The sequence below is a fragment of the Xenopus laevis genome, chromosome 1S (genome assembly GCF_017654675.1).
Source record: "Xenopus laevis strain J_2021 chromosome 1S, Xenopus_laevis_v10.1, whole genome shotgun sequence".
Taxonomy (NCBI): Eukaryota; Metazoa; Chordata; class Amphibia; order Anura; family Pipidae; genus Xenopus; species Xenopus laevis.
Window position 1 is genome coordinate 180,699,044 of NC_054372.1, and position 27,912 is coordinate 180,726,955.

The 27,912-nt window shown below is 39.2% G+C and overlaps 1 protein-coding gene across 2 annotated transcripts in view; it reads left to right on the plus strand.

Moving 5' to 3' along the window:
* The first annotated feature begins 8,532 nt into the window (after nt 1-8,532).
* The window catches only part of arl15.S (ADP ribosylation factor like GTPase 15 S homeolog), a 204,654-nt gene continuing 185,274 nt past the window's right edge, over nt 8,533-27,912 (plus strand). Inside the window, exons 1-2 of one of the 2 annotated variants that reach the window (XM_041580573.1) lie at nt 8,533-8,912; nt 24,572-24,628. In XM_041580573.1, coding sequence (XP_041436507.1) covers nt 8,901-8,912; nt 24,572-24,628 — 69 coding nt within the window. In that variant the 5' untranslated portion in view covers nt 8,533-8,900. The remainder of the gene's footprint in view (nt 8,913-24,571; nt 24,629-27,912) is intronic. The other variant, XM_018244491.2, reaches the window with a different exon arrangement.

Below are 27,912 nucleotides of genomic sequence, written 5' to 3' on the forward strand. Positions count from 1 at the left end.
GCGCATAAATACTAGAAATAAACACTAGTTGCACCCTAAATAGTAGTGTGTTGGGATTATTGTGGATAACAAATTGTGTAACTCTAGCCATTGTCAGTCAGTGACTACTAAGGGTCAGGCCACACAGGGCGTTTTGGGGAGATTTGGTCACCTGGCGACTAATCGCCTGATTTTTGCGGTGACCAATCTCCTCAATTCGCCACTTCGGGCAACTTCAGAAAATGAATCGCCGCGTGTTTTTTCATTTTAGCCGGCGCAGATTCAGGGAAGGCGTTTGGGGACATTGGTATCCGCAAAAACGAGCCGATTAGTCGCCAGGTGACCAAATCTCCCCAAAACACCCTGTGTGGACTTACCCTAAGGCAAATCAAGCACTCTTGCATAAGACAACAACATTTACTTTACTTATAAAAAACATTATTTTGCATCTGCATAGGTCCCTGGTAAGGCCTCACTGGACTATGCAGTGTAGTTTGGGCCCCAGTTCTTAAGAAGGATATTAATGAGCTGGAGAGATCACAGAGACATGCAACTAAACTGGAATGGAAGAATTAAACTATAAGGGTAGCGTACATGTTTCTCATTACACTTGTACACCTTAAGGGACATTATAGATACATAGCAGGGAAGCTTTTCTTACATAGAAAAGAACAAAGAACCAGAGTCCACGTTAAGGGTCAGGGCACATGCTCAGATTCGTGGAGATTAGTTGCCCGGCCGACAAATCTCCTCTTCTTCGGGGCGACTAATCTCCCCGAACTGCCTCCCCGCTGGCTAAAATGTAAATCGCCGGCAGGGTGGCACTTGGAACGCTTTGTTTTCCGAACTGCCTCCCGCGGCTAGAATGTAAATAACCGGCGGGATAGCACTCGGAGCGCTTCGTTTTCCGAAGTTGCCCGAAGTTTCCTCATAAGGCAACTTCGGGCGACTTCGGAAAACAAAATGCTGCAAGTGGCATCCCGCCGGCGATTTACATTCTAGCTGGCGGGAGGCAGTTCAGGGAGATAAGTCGCCCTGAAGAAGAGGAGATTTGTCGCCGAGCGTCTAATCTCCCAGAATCTGAGCGTGTGCCCTGACCCTAAGGGCAGGACTAGATGATGCGTTTTGACCCGACACATCGCAATGCGACTAAACGCATGCGACGCAACGGATGGTTTAGTGAAAACGGAAGTGAAGGAGAATGGCACATAAACAACTACATTGATCCGACTGATCTGTAGTTGTTTACGTGCGATTCTCCTTCACTTCCATTTTCACTAAACCATCCGTCACGTCGCATGCGTTTAGTCGCATTGCGATGTGTCGGGTCAAAACGCATCGTCTAGTCCTGCCCTTAGACTCAAGGAACGGAATTTTCATTGAAGCAGTGAAAATTGTTTTCAACGTACGATTGTACGATTTTCCTTCGATACCCAAAAACTTAGAAAATAGCTCTGCCAGGTCCCCATAGGCTAACATAGCACTTCGGCAGGTTTAAGTTGGCGAAGTATTGAAGTCAAAGTTGTTTTCAAGAGACAGTACTTCGACAATCGAATGGTCGATTTTTACTTCGAGTCGAAGTAAATTCGAAGTCGTGGTACCCTATTCGGTGGTCGAAGTACCCAAAAAATTACTTCGAAATTCGAACTTTTTTAACTTCGAAAATTCTGCCCCTTAATGTCTTTGATTAACCCTTTGGGCACTGTGACACCCATCACTATAAAAAGAGACTACAAAGTCAGTAGCCATGGGCTAATAATGCTGAAGGTTTTAGACACTGGATTTTGGAACATTTGCAGTTAAGTGAAAACTATGTATTTTTAGGATTTTTGATTGGCTAAATAATTACAGAATTAAATGTTCCTAAAACATATGAAAATTTGCCGCACTGCACATAAATCTTATTTATCCTCACATTTTTAATTATTCATTTGTGTGATTTCTGCCATACTGGTTACTATCCTGGCACAACCTGGCACTCCTAGACCCACTGTCATTTGTCAACCCCGTCCCCTCCCGTTTATTTGTCCACATGCGCAAATTTTCATCATTGGATCCAGAGCACTGGGGATTGTCGCATGGGAAATTTTACACAGTTACATAGTTAAATCAGGGTGAAAAAAGTTCATAAAGTTCAACCCCTCCAAATAAAACCCATCATCCATACACACACCCCTCCATACACTCACATAAATTAAATATACTCATACACACTATAGATTTTAGTATCACAATAGCCTTGGCTATTATGCTTGTCCAAGAAATCATCTGAGCCCCTTTTTAAGGCATTAATAGAATCGGCCATCACAGAGGAGAAACGATTGCATCTTCTGCCCAAATCCAGTGTTTCTGAACCAATGCGGATGTGGTTGGGCAGCTTAAACGATTTTAGGGAAGTCCGACCAATCCTTCGAGATTATCGTGCGGTTAGTGGGATTCGAATGATCGTACATCTTACGATTTTTCGGCCGACATCTGTCAGGAAATTGATCGGCCCCAGTGTAATCTATCTATGTTTGCAGGGACAAGCAGGCAGCTCCCCTTTGTTTTCCTGGCAAATTGGTCTTTTTAGTTGATGGTAAATTCGTACGATCGTTCCGAGAAGATCGTGGTCTCATGATGAGGATCTGATCTTTTAAAAAACTCAACATTTATGGCCAGCTTAAGGGACAAGATCTTGCACCTCTTATCACTCCTGCACTTGCATCCCCCTGGGGTAAATGCCCCTCTTGTCTACTGTTTGAAAGCAAATATCTAATTGGTTGCTATGGGCTATAATACCTTAAACCAACATTCTTCCTGTTACCTAATTATTATCCCTGGCATATCTGGTCACAGGAAAATAATGAGACAGCTGTTTGTTGACATTTTGAATTAAATTATTAATTTAAGTTTTTTTTTCTTATGTCCTCAATTTCAGATGTATTTGCCAGGTTCAGCAGTACTAGGTGGAATGGAATTACACACATAAGATTGCTCAGTTGTAGGCTGGGCCAATATATAACTAGAAAGTTGGATATGTTGCTCAGTGTATGCTGGACTGATATATACGTATGCCACTTTTTTACCTGATGATACTGTAAGAGGCACATTTATCAAAGGTTGAATTTCGAATGTATGTATGTTTTTAAAACTCCTTTAAATTGGAATATACTCGAAATTCGACTGGGGGGTTATTTAATAACAATATGGAATATCTAAAACTCAAATTTTACCGAGCTGAAAACTCCTGAATTTACCGACCTGAATTTGAATCAAATTCGACCAATCTGGATTTTGATGAGAGCGCAATGGGCTCCGGCGGAATTGGTCGGGACAAAATCAAACCTTCATCCGCCGGATGAAAAATGACGAACTCTCCACACACGGTCCGAAAATTGTACGAATCATCTTTGCGTCTATGGCCACCTTTATACATGAATTCGGCAGGTTTTAGGTGGCGAATAGTCAAATTTCGAATTCTTAAATGTAAACTATACCCCCAAAATTAATAACAAAGCAGCAGATAGTATATATCAAATTAAGTGGCATTTTAAAGAATCTTATCAAACGTGTATAAATATTGCTCTTTTACATCTCTTGCCTTGAACCACCATTTTGTGATGGTCTGTGTGCTGCCTCAGAGATCACCTGACCAGAAATACTACAACTCAGTCTCCAACTGTAACAGGAAGAAGTGTGGAAGCAAAAGACACAACTGTGTCTGTTAATTGGCTCATGTGACCTAACATGTATGGTTTGTTTGTTATGTTTGTGTGCACCATGAATCATCCGATCCCAGGGGGCTGGCCTTATTTTTTAAAATGGCAATTTTAAAAATTACCCAATCAAATATACTACTAAAAGAGTATATTATCATGAAAATGGTTTATTTATATGTAGCAGGGTTTTACATATGAGCTGTTTTATGCAATATATTTTTTATAGAGACCTATATTGTTTGAGGGGTGTAGTTTTCCTTTAAAGGGCCAGAGTTTGATAAATCTCGAAAATGGAATTTGAATTTTTTTAAAAAAACTTAGAATCGAGTTTGGATAATTCCCTAGTCAAATTTGACAGTTATTGCAATAAAAAAAATTAGAAAATTCGAATTTTCAATTTGACCCATAATAAATCTTAGTGTGACATAGGGGCAAATTCACTAAGCGCTGAAGCGCCTAATGCTAGCGTGAATTCGCTAGCGTTGGGCATTTTCGTTACATCGCCGATTGTTCTGAACGCTACCTTTTACGCCAGACTTCCTTCACCACCTCAGACCAGGCGAAGTGCAATAGAGTAGATAGGGATTGTTTCAAAAAAAATTTTTCTAAGTCCCAAAAAACACTGGCGTTTTTTCTTTATTATGGGTGATAGGCTGAAAAAGATTGAAAACATTTTCGGGGCTCCCCCCTAAATTTCCTAACTCATGGCAACTTAACTATACAGTGGGCATATGTGTAGGGCAAAATAAAAATTTTATTTGCTGTTTTGAAGGTTTCCCAGGCTTGTGTAGTGCTGCTATATATACCTCCATTATAACTTGAATTTGGTGCCGTATGCAAATTAACCATCGCTAGCGTAACTTCGCTTTGCTTGGCGAATCAATGCTAGCGCAACTTCACATTTCCCGCATTTCCCCTATTAATAACATTGGGATCAAGCTTCATTTTTACCAGCCAGGCCGGTAAAATATTGGGCGGGTGGCAACCCTACATCCACGTGGTTATTGTTATTAGACAACTTGAGACAGAAGGTAATGATTCCCCAATCCTGTAAATCCTGCTTTTCTGGGCTTCTCCTTCAAACTATTTACCTACTACTGCCCCTTTCCTATGTTTGCTCCTCAGTGTAGGGGTTGTAGCCTAAGGTAAAATAATTGTGACTGTGTCTGACTTATGATGGGGTGATTTGAGTTGCAAAGGACCTTACCTGCAGCAAAAGGTTGTTAGCATAAGTACAGGAGGAACCATTAAATATGGAACCAAAGGCAATAAGCCCACAGGCCCTGACTTTAAAGGAGAACTAAAACTCAACTAAAGAAGTTGACTAGAAATGTTGTACATTATGTTTTGAGCTTCTGTAGGAGCCCAAGGCAACCACAGGCCACAGCCCTTTAACAGGGAATATCTGTGCTTTCAAAGTTGACCCAGTAGCTCCCCATCACCATTTCGTGATGGTCTGTGTGCTGCCTCAGAGATCACCTGACCAGAAATACTGCAGCTCTAACTGTAACAGGAAGAATTGCAGAAGCAAAAGACAGAACTTTGTCTGTTAATTGGCTCATGTGACCTAACATGTATGGTTTGTTTGCTTTTCTTTGTGTGCACTGTGAATCCTATGATCCCAGGGGACAGTCCTTATTTTTTTTAAATGGTTTTCTATTTATGATTACCTAATGGCACATACTACTAAAAAAGTATATTATTATGAAAATGGTTTATTTACATGAAGCAGGGTTTTACATAGGAGCTGTCTTATGCAATATTTTTTTAGAGAGACCTACATTGTTTGGGTAGTATAGTTTTCGGTTAAGGCTAAAATCCCAAAGGATTTACAGTTGATGGGCAGAAAAACATCATACATCAAAATACAATATATCAACTAATAGAGCTTTTTTTGTACATTTCAGCAGTGGTATAACTAGAGTGTGCCTGGCCCACCTGAAAAAAATCTTCAGAGGGGCCTGGCGCACTCCGATCCACATCCTTCCGCCCACTTCCTGTCCCGCCCACATACCGCCCACATTCCATCGACTACCGCAGCTAGGAAGGAGGGTTTTTTATTAGATATAGAGGAAGCAGACCCCACAGACTGGGCCCCCTGTTACCCGACCCCTGCGACTGAGGGGTCTGTTTTCACTATAGTTACACCTCTTTTTATAAAAGTTTTTATAAAATCTCACACTAATGACCCCAATCCCCAGTGTTTCATCATAATCATTTGCTACTGCCATTGCTTTGGTTTCTCAGTCAGGGAAAACAATAACCAAACCTGTTTTCTGTGGGACTCTACTGATATCAATATCTGACAGACCCAGTTTACTTGTCCCGCAGTTAAATACATTATACTGTATAATGAGCAACAGCACTACAGCAGCCACATGGAGATGAGAAGTACTGATGTTAATATCTATGCAGGGGGTGGGGCTGGACCTGCCACTGGGTCTGTCATGAAATGCTTGGGGCCACAATGTGTAATGAAATCCTTGGAGACCACAGTGCATTTGGGGGGGGAATAATATATCTTGAATTTTATGTGGGGACCACAGAGTGTCTGTCATAAAATGCTTGTGCTTGTTTACTCCTGATGTTGCTATGCCAACCGTGTGTCAGGGGGCGTGGCTTTAAAGCAGTGTGCAGGCTCTTTGCTTTTTTCAAGCGTTGGGAGACGGCATTTGAGAATTGGCATCAGGCAGAGTTCTTTTATAGTCAATAACAGTTGTTTCTAGCAGCACAAAATGTTAGTACTAATTGCAGTAAGTGTAACATACATTGGCCAATCGGGTTGCTTATACAACCTTTAAAATTTGATTAGCAGGGCGGTCTTAAAGCGGACCTGTCACATATACATAAAACACTGCATTATGAAAAGTCCTTTGCAAATGAAACATGGAACAAAAATTATTTTTTTTGTTAAAATATCCATACCTGTTATAAAGGTGTTGAAATATCAGAGATGTCAATCAAATATTATTTTCCTTTACCTGAGGCAGTCCATTACTTTCACTTTCCATTCAGCAATTCCTACATGTCACTGTACTCCTCAAATTTCCCCTTCACTCCTCAGGCTTTATAATTGTGTAGGGCACTGCACATGGTCATTGGGTCCCCCATTCTGGTGCATACACAAGATTTTTAGGGTGATACACAATTAGTCTAAATAGCAGTGTCCACAAAATGGCTCCTGCCTTCTTGCAGTGATTGTGTAATTCCAAGACTAAAGGAAACACAATTTAAATAATAAATATAGAGTAAGTAAAGTTTATTTTGCTCAACTAACATGATAGCAAAGAATTTTGAATTATTTTTTAGGGTGACAGGTCCCCTTTAAAGGAACAGTAACACCAAAAAATTAAAGGAATTTCAAATGTAAAGGAATTACAATATAATGTAGTGTTTCCCTGCACTGGTAAAACTGGTGAATTTGCTTCAGAAAACTATAGCTTATATTAATGGGTGCAGCCACTCAAGCACAGGATACACAGTAGATAAGTACTACTATAGTTTATATAAACAAGCTACTGTGTAGCCATGGGCGCAGCTATTCAAGCACAGGATACACAGTAGATAAATGATAAGTACTACTATAGTTTATATAAACAAGCTGCTGTGTAGCCATGGGTGCAGCCATTCAAGCACAGGATACACAGTAGATAACAGATAAGTACTACTATAATTTATATAAACAAGCTGCTGTGTAGCCACGGGGGCAGCTACTCAAGCACGAGATACACAGTAGATAACAGATAAGTACTACTATAGTTTATATAAATAAGCTGCTGTGTAGCCATGGGTGCAGCCATTCAAGCACAGGATACACAGTAGATAACAGATAAGTACTACTATAGTTTATATAAATAAGCTGCTGTGTAGCCATGGAGGCAGCCATTCAAGCAGAGATGCTAAAGAATCCCATTGTATACTACAGAGCTTATCCAAAGTATATCCTGTGCCTTTTCTACTTTTTCAGCTTTGAATGGCTGCCCCTATGGCCACACAGCAGCTTAATTATATAAACTATAGTAGAGTTTCTCTGGCAAACACACCAGTTTAACCAGTGCAGCACAACAGTACTTTATATTTTCATTATTTTAAAACACTTTCATTTTTTGGTTTTACTGTTCCTTTTAAAGGTTCACCTTTCAATTGGTGTTAAGCATGACATAGATAGTGATATTCTGAGATGTTTTCAGTTTTTTCAGTTATTTAGCTTTTTATTCAGCAGCTCTCTAGTTTGCAATTTCAGCCGTCTGGTTGCTAGGGTTCAAATTACCATAGAAACCAAGAAGATGAAGGCGTAGAATTAAAAAATTGTATAAAAAAAAGGAAAAAATATGAAGGCCGAATGAGAAATGATTTAGAATTAGCCATTCTATAGCATAATAAAAATAAACTCAAAGGATAACTGTCCCTTTAAATATTGGTGTTGCCTCGTTATTTATACTAAAAATATCTGTTATTGTTTATTCACTAATAAAAATAAATGTGTATTGATATTTCTTTTTTTATTATTTAACAGAAATCGTTGGTCACATTTTAGGAAAAAAGACAAAACTGAACATGTATTAAAATATACAAAATACAAATAAAATGTAGTAAAAAAAAAAACTCAATTCAAATCCCAGAAAAGGTACAAAACTATCCTCATGTCATGGAGGTTTTCCTCACAATAAATGAGAAATGCTCAAAAATGTATTGAAAGGGTTGTAACACACCGGGCTGCCAGAGAAAGAGTTAAACAGGGCGGGGCCTAGCGCAACTACCGATACATACGTCAGGAGGGGCGTGTCTATTATGTAATTCTGCAGGAACCTGTAGCAGAACCGATAGAGTTAATGTAAAGCCGAGCCCACGTGTGTGATCATGTGATACGGCACTGGGCGGAGCCTGGTGGCCGAGCCTTGTGTGGGTTCCCTGGTTTATAACATTCGCCCCTGTTTGTGCTTCCTAGTCCGGCAGCACGGTCGGTGCATTAGGGCGGGGCCGTGTTATCTCTGTCTGTGCTTGTGTGTTTGGTGCGCCCCCTGGGCGGGGGATACTGAGGATCCCTGGGAGGAGGAGGAGGAGAGAGGGGAGAGGGGTCGGTAGCAGCAAATGCAGACGTGCAGCGGTGGTTCTGCTGCTTTATTATTGTTCAACAAGCTGAGCCCGACCGAGTCCCCAGCAGTAAGGAATCGTACCCCCCTCTGATCGCTAAAGGCAAGTCTCCCGCTGCATGAATCCATGGACTATATGGTGAGTAACTGCTGCTGTAATGTTGCTGCTGCCTCCTCTGGCACTACACAATCACATTGTACTCAATCTGACAACTGAGTATGTGAGTAGGACAAAGGCAGCTGATCATCTACCTGCACTTCACACAGCATTGTCATGTAGTATAGTCAGCGGCAGATCATGTCAGTGTACCTGTGTATAGTCAGCGGCAGATCATGTCAGTGTACCTGTGTATAGTCAGGGGCAGATCATGTCAGTGTACCTGTGTATAGTCAGGGGCAGATCATGTCAGTGTACCTGTGTATAGTCAGGGGCAGATCATGTCAGTGGTACCTGTGTATAGTCAGGGGCAGATCATGTCAGTGTACCTGTGTATAGTCAGGGGCAGATCATGTCAGTGTACCTGTGTATAGTCAGGGGCAGATCATGTCAGTGTACCTGTGTATAGTCAGGGGCAGATCATGTCAGTGTACCTGTGTATAGTCAGGAGCAGATCATGTCAGTGTACCTGTGTATAGTCAGGAGCAGATCATGTCAGTGTACCTGTGTATGGTCAGGGGCAGATCATGTCAGTGTACCTGTGTATAGTCAGGGGCAGATCATGTCAGTGTACCTGTGTATAGTCAGGAGCAGATCATGTCAGTGTACCTGTGTATAGTCAGGGGCAGATCATGTCAGTGTACCTGTGTATAGTCAGGGGCAGATCATGTCAGTGTACCTGTGTATAGTCAGGGGAGCAGATCATGGCTAGGGGTGTTGGGCATAGTGACTCAGTAGCTGATCAGGTAATAGTGCTGATTTATCCAGTTCATTGGTGTGTGGATTCCGTGCTGGAGTATGTCCTAGTCATGTTTATCAATCTCAATATCATGACTGTGCGTTCCTGTCATAGTCACATGGTTACACTATCTCTCATTCTCTCACCTTTACAATGCAGTTCTGTGCCATTCATATTTAGTGCCTAGTAGTCTTGGCATGTGTTTATGCCAGTTCCATTCACATTTATTACCTGATCTGGGCAAGTGTTTCTACCTGTGCCATTCATACCTACAACCCAACCTTGGCTTGCAGCATTGTGCTGCCCCATTTACTACAGGTATGGGATCTGTTATCCGGAAACCCGTTATCTAGAAAGCTCCGAATTATGGAATGCCCATCTCCCATAGACTCCATTTTATCCAAATAATCCATATTTTTAAAAATATTTCCTTTTTCTCTGTAATTATAAAACAGTAGATTGTACTTGATCCAAACTAAGATATAATTAATCCTTATTGGAAGCAAAACCAGCCTATTGGGTTTATTAAATGTTTACAAGATTCTCTAGTAGACTTAAAGGGATACTGTCATGGGGAAAAAATCAGTTAATATGCTGTTCCAGCAGAATTCTGCACTGAAATCCATTTCTCAAAAGAACAAACAGATTTTTTTATATTCAATTTTGAAATTTGGCATAGGGCTAGACATATTGTCAATTTCCCAGCTGCCCCAAGTAATGTGACTTGTGCTCTGATAAACTTCAATCACTCTTTACTGCTGTACTGCAAGTTGGAGTGATATCACCCCTCCCTTTTTCACCTCCAGCAGCCAAACAACAGCACAATGGGAAGGTAACCAGATAACAGCTCCCTAACACAAGATAACAGCTGCCTGGTAGATCTAAGAACAACACTCAATCGTTAAAACCCATGTCTCACTGAGACACATTCAGTTACATTGAGAAGGAAAAACAGCAGCCTGACAGAAAGCATTTCTCTCCTAAAGTGCTGGCACAAGTCACATGACTGGGGGCAGCTGGGAAATTGACAATATGTCTAGCCCCATGTCAGATTTCAAAATTGAATATAAAAAAATCTGTTTACTCTTTTGAGAAATGGATTTCAGTGCAGAATTCTGCTGGAGCAGCACTATTAACTGATTCATTTTGGAAAAAAAATGTTTCCCATGACAGTATCCCTTTAATGTATGAAGATCCAAATTACAGAATTACAGAAATCCGGAAAACCCCAGGTCACGAGCATTCTGGATAACAGGTTCCCTGACGGCAGATTTACCTGCAATGTGGCTTATTCTGACTTGCTCGTACTTGCTTGTACCTGATTTTTTGCTGTAATGCTGATATTTTGTACATTTTACAGCTATTTTTCGACCCCACTTCTACTGTATATTGTGCCACTTTTAGTGTAAAGTGTTTCTGATCTTGCTGTGTGTGTTATGGTTTGTATTTTGTACCTGGTTTTGGCTGAGTTTCTAAATAAAATTAGTGATTCTTCTTCCACCGATAATATAATCCATTAATAGCTGTTTAAAGGGGAACTATAGCAAAAATTAAAATTTAATATAAGCTTCAGCATACTGAAATAAGAAACTTTCTAAATACAATCAATTAAATATTCTTCATTATTTCTGAAGTAATCAAGTTTATGTTCACTATTCCTCTCTCAGCATCTGTTTCTCCTCATTCTGTCTTCATGCAGCAGTTGGGTGTCAGATATTCATTGACAGTTAGATCCAATATATATTATGGGGGGGGGGGCTTTCTTAGCAGAAGAATTAGAGCTCATTCAAATAATTGATTATAGTACAAACAAAATCTAACAAAATAACTGCCTTTTGCACAAATTCTGCATGTAGAGAGACCTAGGGGCCCATTTGCTTAGCTCGAATTTCGAATGATTTTTTTTGTCTACTCCAACCATCGAATTGGCTACTTCGACCTTCGACTACGACTTCAAATCTAACGTTTTGAACTAAAATTGTTCGACTATTTGACCATTCGATAGTCGAAGTACTGTCTCTTTAAAAAAAACTTCGAACCCCCTACTTCGCCACCTTAAACCTACCGAAGTGCAATGTTAGCCTATGGGGAAGGTCAAAGTCTAATGTTTTTTAGGTCGAAGAATAATCGTTCGATCGATGGATTAAAATCCTTCGAATCGAACGATTTTCTGTTCGATCGAACTATTTGCGGTAAATCCTTTGACCTCGATGATCGAAGGAGTTACATTCGGCAGTCGAATATCGAGGGTTAATTAACCCTCGATATTCGACCATAAGTAAATTTGCCCCATGATGTCTGGTGATTTTAATAGAGTCAGCTCTAATATATCTTCTAAGCAAAAGGAGCCCCCCTATAAGATATATTGGATCTAAATGTCAATGATTATCTGACACCCAACTGCTGCATGAAGAGAGAATAAAGAGGAACACATGCTGAGAGAGAGATAGAGAAGATGAACTTGATTATTTCAGAAACAACACAGAATATTTAATCGATTGTATTTAGAAAGTTTCTTATTTCAGTATTCTAAATATCTTATATCATTTTCTTGATAGTTCCCCTTTAAGGTCGGCCCATGTGCAGTCTTGCCAGCGCTTGTTGTGCAGTATTTCCCATATGAGCCAGCCTGTATTTCATACTCTTATCTGATTGCAGGGGTGATTCAATTCTGGTAAGGTGAACTCCAGCTCAGGCCAATTTGGCTGCCATTAGATGCCTGCAGATATGTCCCAGGCTGCTGGTTGGAGAATGCAGTCCCATAAACCACGCTCCATTGAGCTGAACTGCTTCTTGGACAAACTTAGTGCAGGGTCGGGGTGATTTGCTTTTCAGTAGTAGCTCTAATTAACAGGCAATTAGGCATTTGTGTGTAGCAGTATAGGTGTGTCAATGAACAGAAAGCGTGTCACTTCTGTGATTAGAGGCACAATGGTTTGTTCTGCACTCAGGGTAACAATGGGCAGCGTAGTAGGGGAGGAACGCATGATGGAAGTATGTGCGGCAGTGAGATGCTCAAGTACTGATTGTGGAATTATGGGCCTTCATTTCCTGGAGGATTACATTAAAGCTTATTTTGCTCTAAGCAAATAGTTGTTATTAGCAATTAAGTTCATTAACTCTTTAGATCTTGAAGTGTTATTTTTTTCCTCAATGAAATAAAATGGAATAATTCTAAGCACATATATATATATATATATAAACAAATAACTGCACTCACTTACTGGATTAAAAGCCTGGGTGCACACTGCAGAAAATTCATATATAATATCACGTAAAAGAGACCGAAACGTTGGAATAATAAATAAACTTCATCTCTTTTTCACCATATCTTAAATCCTGTAAGTGCCTTGCTTTACATGATATTTTATATATAGAGAGAGAGAGAGAGAGAGAGAGAGAGAGAGAGAGAGAGAGAGAGAGAGAGAGAGAGAGAGAGAGAGAGCAAAGAAATCCGCACTCATAGGTCTTTTTTTTTTTCTTCACAAAAGACCTATGAGTGCGTATTTTGTATTGATTTTGATATATGTTCCAGCACCTAGGCATTTCCATTGTTTTCTGAGAGCACCTATCCAGTAGTTTGTTTATATATACATATATATATATTTTTTGATTGGGTTTAAAGTGATTTGTAATTGCTTTTGAAAGTGCTATCTGTCTGTTTTATTCTCTATACTGCTGGTTCTGACTCCCCCTATAAGGGGTGGTTATAGGATGGGCAATTCTAAGCAACTTCTCATTTTGTCTTCATTATTTATTTTTAATAGTTCTTTCATTATTTGCCCTTTTCTTCTGACTCCAGCTTTCAAATGGGGGTCTCTGACCCCCATCTAAAAACAATTGCTCTGTAAGGCTACAAGTGTATTGTTATTGCTAATTTTTATTACTCCTCTTTCTATTGAGGCCTTTTCCTAATCATATTCCAGTCTCTTATTCAAATCAGTGTATGGTTACTAGGGTAATTTAGACCATAGCAACCAGATTGCTGAAATTGCAAATTGGAGAGCTGTTGAATAACTCAAAAACCACAAATAATAAAAAATGAAGACCAATTGCAAACAGCCTCAGAATGTCACTCTCTGCATCATACTAAAAGCTAACTCAAAAGTATATAACTCCTGGTCTGGAGGAGAACTGACTTCTGCTCCTGTACTTTGGTCATGGGAAATGATACTAAATACAGAGTTGTAGAGTAGTCAAATGAATAGACCAGTACAATCTCAATTAATTATTAAGCAATAGGCTAGACTCCCATCTTTTGGAGCAGTTTGGGGCACCCAACATTGGCAGTGGGGAAAAAAACCCTAAATGAAGGAGTAAATTCTTTACACAGCACTCTACACTCCTGTACCTTTTATTGGATCTGGGCAGTGTGTAGAAACCAGCAGCACATGTCTAGTGACCCATCACCTTTACATGCAGTGCATTATGGAGAAAACCTCTGAAGAAGATCATTTAGCATGTTTAGTTCATATAGAGAAAGTTCATGCAGTGGTCTCAAGTAAATCGTTAAAGGAAACGTAAACCCTAAAAACAAACATGGCTAGAAATGGCACACATTATATACTGAAATTACTGCATCGGCCTAATGGTCCAGCATTTCTATTACAGTAATGATTAAGGTCTTCAACGTTGTACACAGGACCTCCCCCCATCTTATATTTATTTAAGGAGTGTCAGTGACACTGCACATGCTCAGTGTGCTCTGGGCTACTGTTAAAAGGCCAAGCCTAGGGGTCATCACAAACCATCAAACAGAAAATAAGGTTTGCCATATAAGCTTATGTTATGGTAATTATTATTATTATACTATTGTAATACTATTATTTTTCTTATGCTGATTGTAGTTTTCAGAGTTGCCATGTACTGGTAATCTGAATTCATTACTACTCAGCCTTGTATTGTCAGTGTTTATATATACAATATATTGAGTCATTGGTGCCCTTCAGTGACTCGGGGGTTTCCTTGTCCCCAACATCTATTTGTCTCCCATTATTACCTGTAATAGAAGAGTACCCATTCATACCAATCTTAATACTTAACTGTTCATTCATACCCGGAGGCTGCAGACTATTAAGAAGTTTAATCTACCTACTAATCCACCTACTAATCCACCAGTAATTTCTGACAGTCACTCCCTCTTTAAAGGGATACTGTCATGGGAAAAAAATATTCAAAAAAAATATTTTTTCAAAATGAATCAGTTAATAGTGCTGCTCCAGCAGAATTCTGCACTGAAATCCATTTCTCAAAAGAGCAAACAGATTTTTTTATATTCAGTTTTGAAATCTGACATGGGGCTAGACATATTGTCAATTTCCCAGTTGCCCCAAGTCATGTGACTTGTGCTCTGATAAACTTCAATCACTCTTTACTGCTGTACTGCAAATTGAAGTGATATCATCCCCCTCCCTTTTCCCCCCAGCAGCCAAACAAAAGAACAATGGGAAGGTAACCAGATAGCAGCTCCCTAACACAAGATAACAGCTGCCTGGTAGATCTAAGAACAACACTCAATAGTAAAAACCCATGTCCCACTGCGACACATTCAGTTACATTGAGAAGGAAAAACAGCAGCCTGCCAGAAAGTATTTCTCTCCTAAAGTCCTGGCACAAGTCACATGACCAGGGGCAGCTGGGAAACTGACAAAATGTCTAACCCCATGTCAGATTTCAAAATTGAATATAAAAAAAGCTGTTTGCTCTTTTAAAAAATGGATTTCAGTGCAGAATTCTGCTGGAGTAGCACTATTAACTGATGCGTTTTGAAAAAAACATGTTTTCCAATGACAGGATCCCTTTAAGGATTATGCATTAATTAGCTATAGGTTCACCTTTAAGTTAACTTTTAGTATGAGGAAGAATGTCCTTTCTAGGCAACATTTTCATGGTCTCCATTTTTTTATTTTTTAAAAAGTTCATGAATTACTTGCCTCAGTGGTGTAAGTAAGTGCTCGGGACCCCCAAAGGCTGTTTTTTTGCGATCACAAGTCTGCTGCACTTATTGGCGTAAAATAGTGCTTAGCGCAACTGTATGGAAGCAAGGAACATATTTGGACCAACGTTTTATGAATGCCATCAGTACACACTTATGTCCAATTAAGTGCAACCACACCTGTAGATGCAAATGACTCTTCTTATTTACCTTTTTTGTTTTATGTGCACCATGAATCGTAGGATCCCAGGGGTACGCCTTAGGGTAGAACTACACGGACGATTTCTGTGCATTTCTGTCGGATCCGACGCTGGGCGACAAAACGCCCGCGTCAAGTCGGATGCAACGGGAAACAAGGTAATTAATACAAAAGTCGGATAGTGTCGCATCGTTCATCCGACACTACCTGACTGTAGGATGCAGACTGCGACACCATCCGACTTTTGTATTAATTACCTTGTTTCCCGTCGCATCCGACATGATGCAGGCATTTTGTCTGCCAGCGTAGTATCTGACAGAAACGCACGGAAATCGCCCCTTGTGTAGTTCTACCCTTATTTCTTAAAATGTCAATTTTCCGTTTAGGATTACCCAATGGCACATACTACAAGAAAAGTATATAATTATGAAAACGGTTCATTTACATGAAGTAGGGTTTTACATATGAGCTGTTTTATGCAATATATTTTTATAGAGACCTGCATTGCTTGGGGGTATAGTTTTCCTTTAATGCAACCTAATGCTTGTACCTGCCCAGTCTCCCATAAAATGAGGGATCGCTGTTTATGAGAATATCTCCTCTCTAATCTTATTGCAGATAAAAGCTGTTGCATTTCAGATATCACTTGTACTTATCTATCATGTCTGTTAGTAGGCAGTGGAAAGACCTGCCTCCTGGCAAAGCAGATGAGAAGTAATATGGCACCTATAAGGAATATTGTGACTGCAGCAATCTGTAAATATTGTTCATGGAGCAATACCGGTGTCCTGCATTTTCTAATAATAAGTGTGTGAAATATGCCTTATTCAGTGACCAAGCAGGCATTTTCCATTTGTCACAATGCTATTGTCACTGGAGCGCTTTGGGGTTATTAAGCATTTTGGCAGCTTTGTTCAAGGACAGACAAACCTCAATAATCCCACAGTTACCCCCAGCACCCTCCATCACTCCAAGTTAGATGTTGTCATTGCTTTAGGTTGGTTTTGTGTTAGAGAGGGCAATCAACCCCAAGATATTACTAACTTTAAAATATACATTTATTAAAATGTTTCATTGCTTTTAAAGTTATTTGTAAAAAAACATTTTTAAACAATGTTGCAAAAGTCCCCAGCAAAGACAGGTCTGTTAATCAACTGCCTTGTTTTACATTGTAGCAACAGTATAATGGCTGAACTCCATGGGCCGCCTTTTTCAGATCCGACGCGCTGAGAGGAAGCGCATGCGACAAGACGGATGCTCCGAATATAATGTACGTAAGTAATAGAAATGTCGCACCTACAAACTGCGTTCATCCGACACGACACAACTGTCGGATGCGAACACCGCACGTTGCGTCTTCATCCGTCAGTTGTGTCGTGTCGGATGCACGCAGTTTATAGGTGCGACATTTCTATTTTGTACATTATATTTGGCGCATCCGTCTCCTCGCATGCGCTTCATCTCATCGTGTCGGATCTTAAAAAGGCGCACCGTGGAGTTCAGCCCTATACCGCCAGTGCAGAGTATAGACACGGACAGACACTGCTTTCAATAGTGATATATATACAGTGTGTGTGCGCTCAATTTCTCCTCCCTGGCTATCTCCTATAAGAACTGATTCAGTTACATTAAGTAGGAGAAATAACAGCCTGCCAGAAAGTAATTCCATCCTAAAGTGCAGGGACAAGTCACATGACTGGAGGCAGCTGGGAAATTGACAATATGTCTAGCCCCGTGTCAGATTTCAAAATTAAATATAAAAAAATCTGTTTGCTCTTTTGAAAAATGGATTTCAGTGCAGAATTCTGCTGGAGCAGCACTATTAACTGAAGCGTTTTGAAAAAAAAACATGTTTTCCCATGACAGTATCCCTTTAAAGTTTTTTTTTTTTCCTATGTATACTAACTTTTTAAAAAATTTTTTTTGATGTTACTGGTCCTTTAACTGCTAAATGGATGCATTCAGTAGATACATTTGTTTTGTTTAGCCCTGTTGAGCGGAATCCCATTAAAGGCAGCTGTTAGAATTGATACAATAGTTGCTAATATTCCACAGATACTGCTTGAGAAATGGATCAACTAATTGTATCAACTAATGTAGCAAATTGTGACATCAAATTCTGCAACTGCATCACTGAGCTGCCAGACTGGAGACACCACAGACAGGAACATGAAACTTTAGACTTAGAAAGCGAAAAAAGTCTTTGTTTATGGAGAACAATCTGAAAACAACTGAACTAAAAAAAAAAGCATTTGGAATGTGAGCAACCCCTCTAACCCCTCTACTTGGATGATTTCTTTGACAAGCATAATATCAAAGGCTTTAATATAGATGTTGGTATATATAGTTTATGTGAATGTATGGAGGGGTCAGTGTGAGTGTGTGTATGTACAGTTGTATTCAGAATAATACAAAAATAGAGATAGAAGGCGCACACCCCAAAGTGAAATTACAGGGTGCTAATCTGTAGGTGACTCCCCATAAGGGTCTCCAAATGAATTACAAAATAAAAATAATAGATAGCACACTCGATTTGAAAAACAAATGAATTTATAACAAAAAAGAAAAGAAGAAATTATCCAAAAATAATATGCAAAAAAATCAAAAACTAAGGTGAGCCCAACGCGTTTCGACCTTAAGGGTCTTCCTCGGGGGCACAAAATAAACAAAAAATAATAAATAAAAAAGGCAGGGAATAAATAACTGTGTGTTTAAAAAAGGGAATAAAGCTCAAAATCCTTATAATAGCTTTTTATTTCCGTACACAGAAAATGCATTGGGAACAAGACATAAAAACATGAAGAAACTTTTATCAAATTTGTGTTATTTTTATTTTTTTTGAGGTTTTACAATAAAAATATCACAGAGAACTAAATTGCAGTGTAATGTAAGAATATTCTAAGATTTAGTGATTTACTGAGCCCACGTTGTTTCTGTGGAGTGATAAAGTAGTGCTATGTGCAGTAGATGCGTTTTATAGTGCCATTTTTAAACGAAAATCTGAATTTACAACAAAAAATATTTACGCTATGGGCATCTAATTTTAATACTATATCCCTTTACATGTGGCAACACCAGTCATGATGCAGACATGATGCTACGGTGCTGGCTCACCAGTTATAATTGGCGACATTGATTTTAGCTAGGGTTAAATGGATTAAGTTGGGGTTTCTTACTGAGCAGCCAGCAGTAAAGAAACAGGAATAAGAAAAGTCTTGCCAGAAAAACTCATTTGGACTTTCCTAAAATAACACAATCCCTGGGGCAGAACAACATAAGATACAATAAGACAAAGATCAAATTCCATCACAAAAATATTTAGAGTGCAAATAAAGAGAAGAGCTAAGACACACAATGACTCCAGAGAGAAGGGAAGAATCACAGACTCCCCTTATATATAAAATCTAGCTTGTGAGTAAGAAAGAGAAAAGCATGGGAGATATTTATGAGAATACTGGCAATGGGGGTAATGCATTTGTTAGCACCCCGGGGAAATGAATGATTTATCATACAACCAATATTAAACATGTTATAAATTCTTAATAATTGTCATTTTCTATTCTACCATTGACTTTACAATGAATTATTTGCAGTAGCATCAATATCCTCTTTATTTAGGCGTTATTATTCTCTTATAGGACAGTTTGCACTAGGGGAATAAAACTATAAAATCAAACACTACGAGGCCTATTTATCAAAGGTCGAATTTATGTGCATTTTTTATAATTCGAATATACTCACAATTCGACTGGAAGCGTTTTTTTTTAAAAAAAAGTTGAATGTCTAATGTTTGATTGAATAGTTCTGACCCGAAAATTCTAATCGTATTCTATACATATTTGATTCGTATGAATCGAGTTTTTCTCACGAAAAAAAACCTTGAATGTCAGGAAGGCTATTAACATCTCCAAATGTCTCAACGGACATCTGCCATTGACTTGTACATGAACTCGGCAGGTTTTAGGTGGCAAATATTTGAATTTGGACTGTTTCCATGGTCGAAGGGTGATAAATCTCACATTTGAATTTAAGTTCGTATAGGGGGATTAAAATTTGAATCTCGATAATTCGAATCTGAGTTTACTATTCGACCCTTGATAAATCGGCCCCTACATGTTATTATTGGTTTCTAAAATAGTCTTATTTCCCCTGTACCGCCAGCAATAATGAGCCTCTGTACCTGCAGCAAAGCAACTTTGTTTTTGTTTGTAATGAGGGCATTGGAAACAGGATTTTGCTTTCCAGAAATTAAGCTGACTCTTTCAGTAGTAGATTTATTTCCGCCCAGGAGCTATTTTGGGTGTTTAGGAGAAAGAATCAAGGCGACGTTTGTCAAACAACTAGCTATCTCAATTTTTGGTAGTTTCTGCATTTGCATATTCCGACTAATACATCAATAGGCTTCTTTGGGAGCATTATATTATCATATGTATTCTGATGGTTTGTTATACACTGCAAGGATCTTCAGTCTTTGGCTTGACTGCCATTGTGTGATTTTCCTATTTTAAAACCCAATTTAATAATAGTTGGACTGGCTGAGGCACAAGCACAGGTAGACTTTCTGGGTAAAGGAGCTACACTCACCACTGGGTTTATGGTGCATTTTCCATTGGAAAACCTGGGATTTTAGATGTTTTATTTGTAAACAAAGCATTGAGTTGAAGATATGACTCCTATCATCCAGAGGCAATCTGAGAAAGGCATGTCGTGGAAAGAGCAGAATCTGGGGTGTCTGGTTGTAATTTCTGTACTGGTTTGCTGCCCTTGGCCAAGTCACTAAGCTGATGACACATGTGATTTAGTGAGTGTTTTAGGGATAAAAATCATCATTAATTGCACTTTCGGGCATTTCCAGAACAAGTCAATGATGCCGCAACCCCACAGGCTAAAACTTTTCTCTTCCTCTTGCACCTGGTGCAGAAATGCTCAATGAAGTTGGTGGCTGCCATGCTTGATCACAATCTTTATGGTTCCATCTCCCGGTGGTGATCACTGGGCCATATCACTGGGTCAGATCAGTATAATGTCCCATCATTGCCTACACAATTGGCTTCTACATGAAGTGCAAGGGTAAACTAACTGGATTACGTAACCCATGGCCCATTTATGGCCAGTTTTATTGCAGGTATAAGTGAAGCAATGCTTTGATTGGCTGGCTGTGAACCTCTGCGGGATTTAATGCCCACCCAACCTAGCTTCCTAGACTTGTATGAGATTTATTGTCATTTAAAAGGGTGGTTCACCTTTAATTTAACTTTTAGTGTGTTATAGAATGGCTAATTCTAAGCAACTTTTCAGGTCATTCTTTTTTACAGTTTTTAAATTGTTTCTGATTCTTTCCAGTTTTCAGCGGGGGTCACTGACCCCATCTAAAAAACAAATTCTTTGTAAGGCTACAAATTCATTTGTTGATCTTATTCAAATCAATGCATGGTGGCTAGGGTAATTTGGACCCTAACAACCAGATTCCTTAAATGAGAAGGAAAGCTACCGTGGCACTTTATTACCAATAGATAAGCCACAATAGTGCAACTATATTTATTCTGTAGAATGCATTTTCATACCTGAGTAGACTGCTTTAGAATCTCTCTGTTTGTTCAGGATAGCAGCAGCCATATTATCTTGGTGTGACATCACTTCCTGCCTGATTCTCTCCCTGCGCACTCCTCGCTCTGGGCTCAGATTACAGCAGGGAGGGGAGGAGGGTGGGAGTGCGGAACAAACTGAGCATGCTCAAGCCCTAGCCCTGATGTTTATGTTGAAAGAAGGAAGTCTGATAAAGAAGCCCATGTGTACACAATAGAAGGAAAGAAATGCAGTGTTTCTTTTGACAGAGGACTCAGAGCAATTACAGGGTTTATTGGTGTATTTATATAGACATTTCTGATGAAGCTTACTTAGTTTTATCCTGTTAAGGAGAAGGAAAGGTTCTCCTGTTTTTGGCATAAACCTCCAGGGCTAGGGCCTGAGCATTCTCCGTTTGCTCCCCTCCCTGCTGTAATCTGAACCCAGAGATATGAGTGAGCAGGGAGAGACTCAGGAAGTGATGTCACACCAAGCTAATATGGCAGCTGCTATCCTAAACAAACAGAGAGCTTCTACAGTTGTTTACTCAGGTATGGTAATGCATTCTGCAGAATAAATACAGTGTTATAGCTTGCACTATTGTGGCTAATCTATTGGTAATAAACTGTCTCTGTAGCTTTCCTTCTTCTTTGAATTGCAAACTGGAGAGCTGCCGAATAAAAAGCTAAAAAATGAAAAACAATGGCAAATTGTCTCAGAATACCACCTTTGCTGGAAACTGCTGCATAAGTTATGCTGATTTATACATATATAATGTTCTGCTCTTTATGACACTGATTGCCCATTGCACTGTTTTGTAAGACCTTGTATATTAAATAGCTGCAGCTCCAGAAATAGTACACTGTCTTTCCATGCTGTTTCCCTCCCAGTGAGATCAGCATGTTAAGGAGTGTCATTATATTACAATAATATTCCTTTCAGAGTGCTTTGCCTAATGACTGTGTTTGTTGGCTTGTTTTCATGAAGCGAAGCCTAATGAGTCTGCTAAATTCAGATGCAGTAACAATGTCATTCTTGTTAACATGCTAATTGGGCAATCAGTTTGCGATTAAATGCTGGGACAAAGCAATTTTTAATTGTGAGCTTTGGAAATTATACACGATACAGGAAAACCTGAAAATGTCATTCTGCTGTCAGGTATTCGCTTTAAAGGAGCAGTAACTTCAAAATGGGACCCCTGTTAATCTTCCTGTGTAAGAAATAAAGCCATTGCATTCTACAGAGCTTATTTGTTTTCTGATTTATATACGTGTGCTTTTCAGCCCTATTTGGCTTGAGTGGCTGCCCCCCTAGCTACATAACAGCTTATTTGTATTGAAAAAAATCTTGTTTTTTTTCTAAAAGAAACACATATTTTAGCAGTGCAAGGTAACAGTACATTGAAGGAAAGGCTATAAATAAGTGAGCTTTATCAGAAAGGTCTATATAAATTCACCAGTAACCCCTCAAAGTAATGCTGCTCTGAGTCCTCTGTCAAAAGAAACACAGCATTTCTTTCCTTCTATTGTGTACTCATGGGCTTCTGTATCAGACTTCCTGTTTTCAGCTTAAACTTCCAGGGCTAGGGCTTGAGCATGTTCAGTTTGCTCCTCTCCCCCTCCCTTTTCCCTCCCCTCCCTCCTCCACTCCATGCTGAAAACTGAGCCCAGAGCTACGAGTGAGCAGGGAGAGACTCAGGCAGGAAGTGATGTCACAACAAGCTAATATGGCAGCTGCTATCCTAAAGAAACATAGCAAGCTTCTAGAGCTGTTTACTCAGGTATGGTAAAGCATTCTGCAGAATGAATATAGTGTTATAGCTTGCACTATTCTGGCTAATCTATTGGCAATAAACTGCTTCGGTAGCTTTCCTTCTCCATTAAGGGGGTTATATACTAAAATCTGAAAATGATTCACTATTCTCTTAAAACCACTTCAACCAAGCTCCCACCCACATTTTTACCATATTTATCAATAAATTAACTCAAAAAAATCTGCTATGGCAAAATACACAATGAAATCATGATAAAATCAGAATTGTGTGATTTTTTCGGATTTGATGCCCAAAAACACCATCTTTTTTCGGCTTATCGCCCCGACCAGAAAAAAAATTGGACTTTGGTAAATAACCCCCTAAGTGTACATGCATATAAAACATAAACATTCTGGTGTTACTGGTCATTTAAAGGTACATTATATAAATGAATGGTTTTTGCTGAGGTGCTTCTAAACTTCTTTTTATATGTCATATGTTTTCTATAAAGAGTATCAATTGGAGCCATCTTCTAGTCAACATAGTTGTTCTGTGTTTCTTAGGCCTCAGTGCACTAGTAATTCTATTTATTCTTTCACCCCCAGCTGCTATATATTCCATCATTTCTGCATTATCTCTTGTGGCAGATGAGTTAAGACAAATGTAAATAAGATTTGCTTTACCTTTAGCATCAGTATTATCTAAATCAACATCAAATATTTTTTTCTTTAGCACAAATCAATGTTTGAAATGACTTTTTGGTGTAGTTTTTACCATTTAAAATGTATTCTTGAACCCATAATGTGTTTTTTTCTTTTTTTAATCGTGAAATTGGTGTTTAGGCAGCCATCTCAGGTTATTGTGCCCGATCCTGTGCTTTCAAAAAGAGCCAGCACTCCACAATGCAGCTGCTTTCTGATAAGCTATTGTTTCTCCAGTTCAGTGTAACTGGAGGAGCCGGAACTGGGTGTTTTACTATTGAGTGCTATTCTCGTACATACCACTAGGTGAGGTTATCTTGTTACCATCCCTTTGTTTTGTTGATAGACTGCTGTTGGGGAAGGGAGAAGGGTGCAACTTGCAGTACAGAGTGACTGAAGTTTATAAAAGCACAAGTCACATGACTGAGGGCACCTGGAAATGAAGAACATGTCTAGCACCATGTGAAATTTAGAAATTAAATAAAAAAAATGTCTGTTGGAGGATTCTGCTGGAGGAGCACTATTAACTGATGCAGTTTCTAAAACTCGCTTTCTGTACATTTTGACACAGTAGATTCAGAGTCTCTCGGTATAATAATTTTTACTGCCCCTTAAATATTCTTCCTGAATAATACTTGTGTTTCCTTGCAAACTCACACTTTGTAATATCTGTCTGTACATGTTCTTTTAAGACCATATCATTAGAAAGGTAGCACTGGGGTGATTGTCTCCTGTCTTTTAATTCCTAGACAGTGTCAGAGCGCATCCAGATCTCTATAGCCGTGTGTAGAATTGGCCTTTACACGGTAAGGTGGTTTTGCTACCATGCACTTGTTTCAGTTTTATGTCACGTCTCATGTCAGCCATACGTGTGTGGCATGCACTGAACAAGCACGTGTTTGCTCATTTTGTGAGTGTATCGACTGCTGTCATTTCATCCAATTCAGAGTCTTTATTTTTTTTTGAAGCATGAATATTGGGGGCAATATTCATATATGAATGTGATACATGTATTTCATATGTCACTGCACTACACTGCATGCATAGTATGAGTAATTAAAGGGGAACTATCACGAAAATGAAAATTTTTATATAAGCACCATCACACTGAAATAATAAACTTTCTAAATACAATTGTTTAAAAATTCTGCATCGTTTTTGAAATAATCAAGTTTATGTTCACGATCCCTCTCTCGCCATCTGTTTCTCTTCATTCTGTCTTCATACAGGAGTTATGTGTCAGATATTCATTGACAGGGGCTTCCTTTCCTAGCAGATGAATTAGAGCTCACTCAAATAACTGATTCCAGTACAAACAAAATCTAACAAATTCTGCATGTAGAGAGACACGATGTTTGGTGATTTTTAGAGAGTGAGCTCTAATACATCTTTTAATCAAAAGGAGCCCCCTATATATTGGCTCTAACTCTCAATGACTATGTGACACCCAATTCCTGCATGAAGAAAGAATGATGAGAAACTGATGCTGAGAGAGGAATAGTGAAGATAAACTTGATTATTTCAGAAACGGTGCTGAAATTTTAATTGATTGTATTTAGAAATTTTTTTATTTTAGTATGCTGAAGCTTATATTAAATTTTCATTTTTGTGATAGTTTCCCTTTAAAAAACACCACATTTCCAATGCTGTTTAAAATAAATGTGAATTTTTTGTATAAATTTGTGTGTCTTGTGGCCTCTTTTTATTCATATTTATGATCAGATTACCGCCCCCAAGAGCATAACAAAGTTACAGGTATATAAATATGTACAGATAAGGAAAAAAAACCCAGGTACTTTGTGAAGTTTTCCTGTGAACTTCCTTTTGGGGCCTCCCACATTTTATCCTGTACTTCAGGCTGATCTCCACCTGCATTAGGCCTGCAGTTTGGGGATTGTACACTACTATCTAGTACTTGCCAGTACTGGAAAATTAAACTTCTGGGTGTTTTGTATAATTTTTTTATGAGCCTGGTCTGTTACTATTCTACTTCCCAGGTAGCCTACGTTTGTGTCCAAGGAAAGCAGGTGCCAAGCAGTTTTTTGGTGCTTAGTCTCATGGCAAACTCTCCCTTTTGACCCTGGGTGCTGAGGTGGAAAATGTGCCCATCCATTACTCATAGAGCTGTGTTTCCCAAACTGTAGTGGGCAAGCCTGAGCGATAGTTAGATTTTAGATTTGGGGAGAGAGATTATTTCTTTTCATAGTTATACTTTGAAGCTTATGGTGGCCATACACTATAAGATCCGCTCGTTTGGCAAGGTTGCCAAGCGAGCGGATCTTAACCCGATATGCCCAATAATGGCTGGGCGATATCGTATGATGTTGGCCGTGGGGCTGAACGATCGGATTACGATACTACGAATGGGCTCCGAAGGGTCGCAGGACCGCATCAATTAGCCAATGTGGTCCTGGATCGTAAAAAATATCAAACTTGATCGATCGATATCTGCCCGATTTTTGGCCTGATATCGATCGGGAGGACCTGTCGGGAGCCCCCACACATGGGCAGATAAGCTGCCGAATCGGTCTAAAGGATCGATATCGGCAGCTTTAATCTGCCCATGTATGGCCACCTAAAGGTCCCTTCTGGGGCCCTAAGGGACCTTAGTCCCTTCTGAGTTGCACATCACTATCACCATAGACAGTGTGTTTTCCATATACAGTTGTGTTCAGTAGAATAGAGGTGTGTTTAAAAATAATAAAGATCAAAATCCTTATACAGGTATGGGACCTGTTATCCAGAATGCTCAGGACCTGGGGATCTTTCCGTAATTTGGATCTTCATGCCTTAAGTCTACTTGAAATTCATTTAAACATTAAATAAACCCAATAGGCTGGTTTTGCTTCCAATAAGGATTAATTATATCTTAGTTGGGATCAAGTACAAGCTACTGTTTTATTATTAAAGAAAAAAAGGAAATCATTTTCAAAAATTTGGATTATTTGGATAAAATGGAGTCTATGGGAGACAGCCATTCCATAATTCGGAGCTTTCTGGATATCGGGTTTCTGGATAAGGGATCCTATACCTGTAATAGCATTCATTTCTATACACACAATGTATTAGGTACACTGCACATTCTATTCCAAATCAAAACATGAAGAAAAATGTATCACATTTGTGTTATTCCGTTACAGTAAGTGAAGAAAAGGGAATATTAGGCTGTTTCAAAAAAAAGTAGTGTCTGCATTCTTCTTTTCAAACTCAAACATTCACTGTATAAACTGAAACATGTTTCAAGATTTTTCTTTCCTTTGAATGACTGAACTAATATTTAGTTGTATAATCAGTGTTTGTGAGAACTGCTGCACATCTGTCTTGTATGGAGTCCACCAACTTCTGGCACCTGTTACATTCCACAATTCTTCTGCATTTCTTGCTTTTGCCTCAGAAACAGCATTTTTAATGTCACCCCACAAGTTTTCTATTGGATTAAGGTCGGGGATTGGGCTGGTCACTCCATAACATCAATCTTGTTGGTCTGGAACCAAGAGGTTGCTCATTTACTGGTGTGTTTGGGGTCATGTCTTGTTTCCTCTTCGGCATAAGGCAACATGTATTTGGATGTATTAAAACTGATCCTTGATCCCTGGTATGTGATAAATAGGCCCAACACCATAGTATGAGAAACATCCCCATATCATGACAAGGAGAAATTGATCTGTAATAACAGTTTAACCAGTTCAGAGTGTGAGAGTACCTGTTGGTCTAGAGGTGGTGCGTCATGTCTTCCTTTCTCCATGCTCCGAATAATATTGACACGGGCGCATTTGCCTCTTCTGGATTTGATGCGGCGCTACGTTTGATCATCGCTCATCAAATATTTAAAGGGGTCGCGGCCGGTAACTCATTGCCCAATGTAGGTCTATTCTCCATAGTTCCTGGGTGCTATTCCTGTTTGTTTAGTCCTTGCCTGTTCCTGATGTGCCTTTCTGGTGGGCACCTCGCATCCCATCTGACACTGAGCTTAACATAAATTTGATCAGTAATAAAAGAACCGAATTTAAGATATTTTACATTCAAGATAAAAAAATGTAGATACTGTAATTTAAAATATAATATGTGCATACATTTCAATATTTTGCTT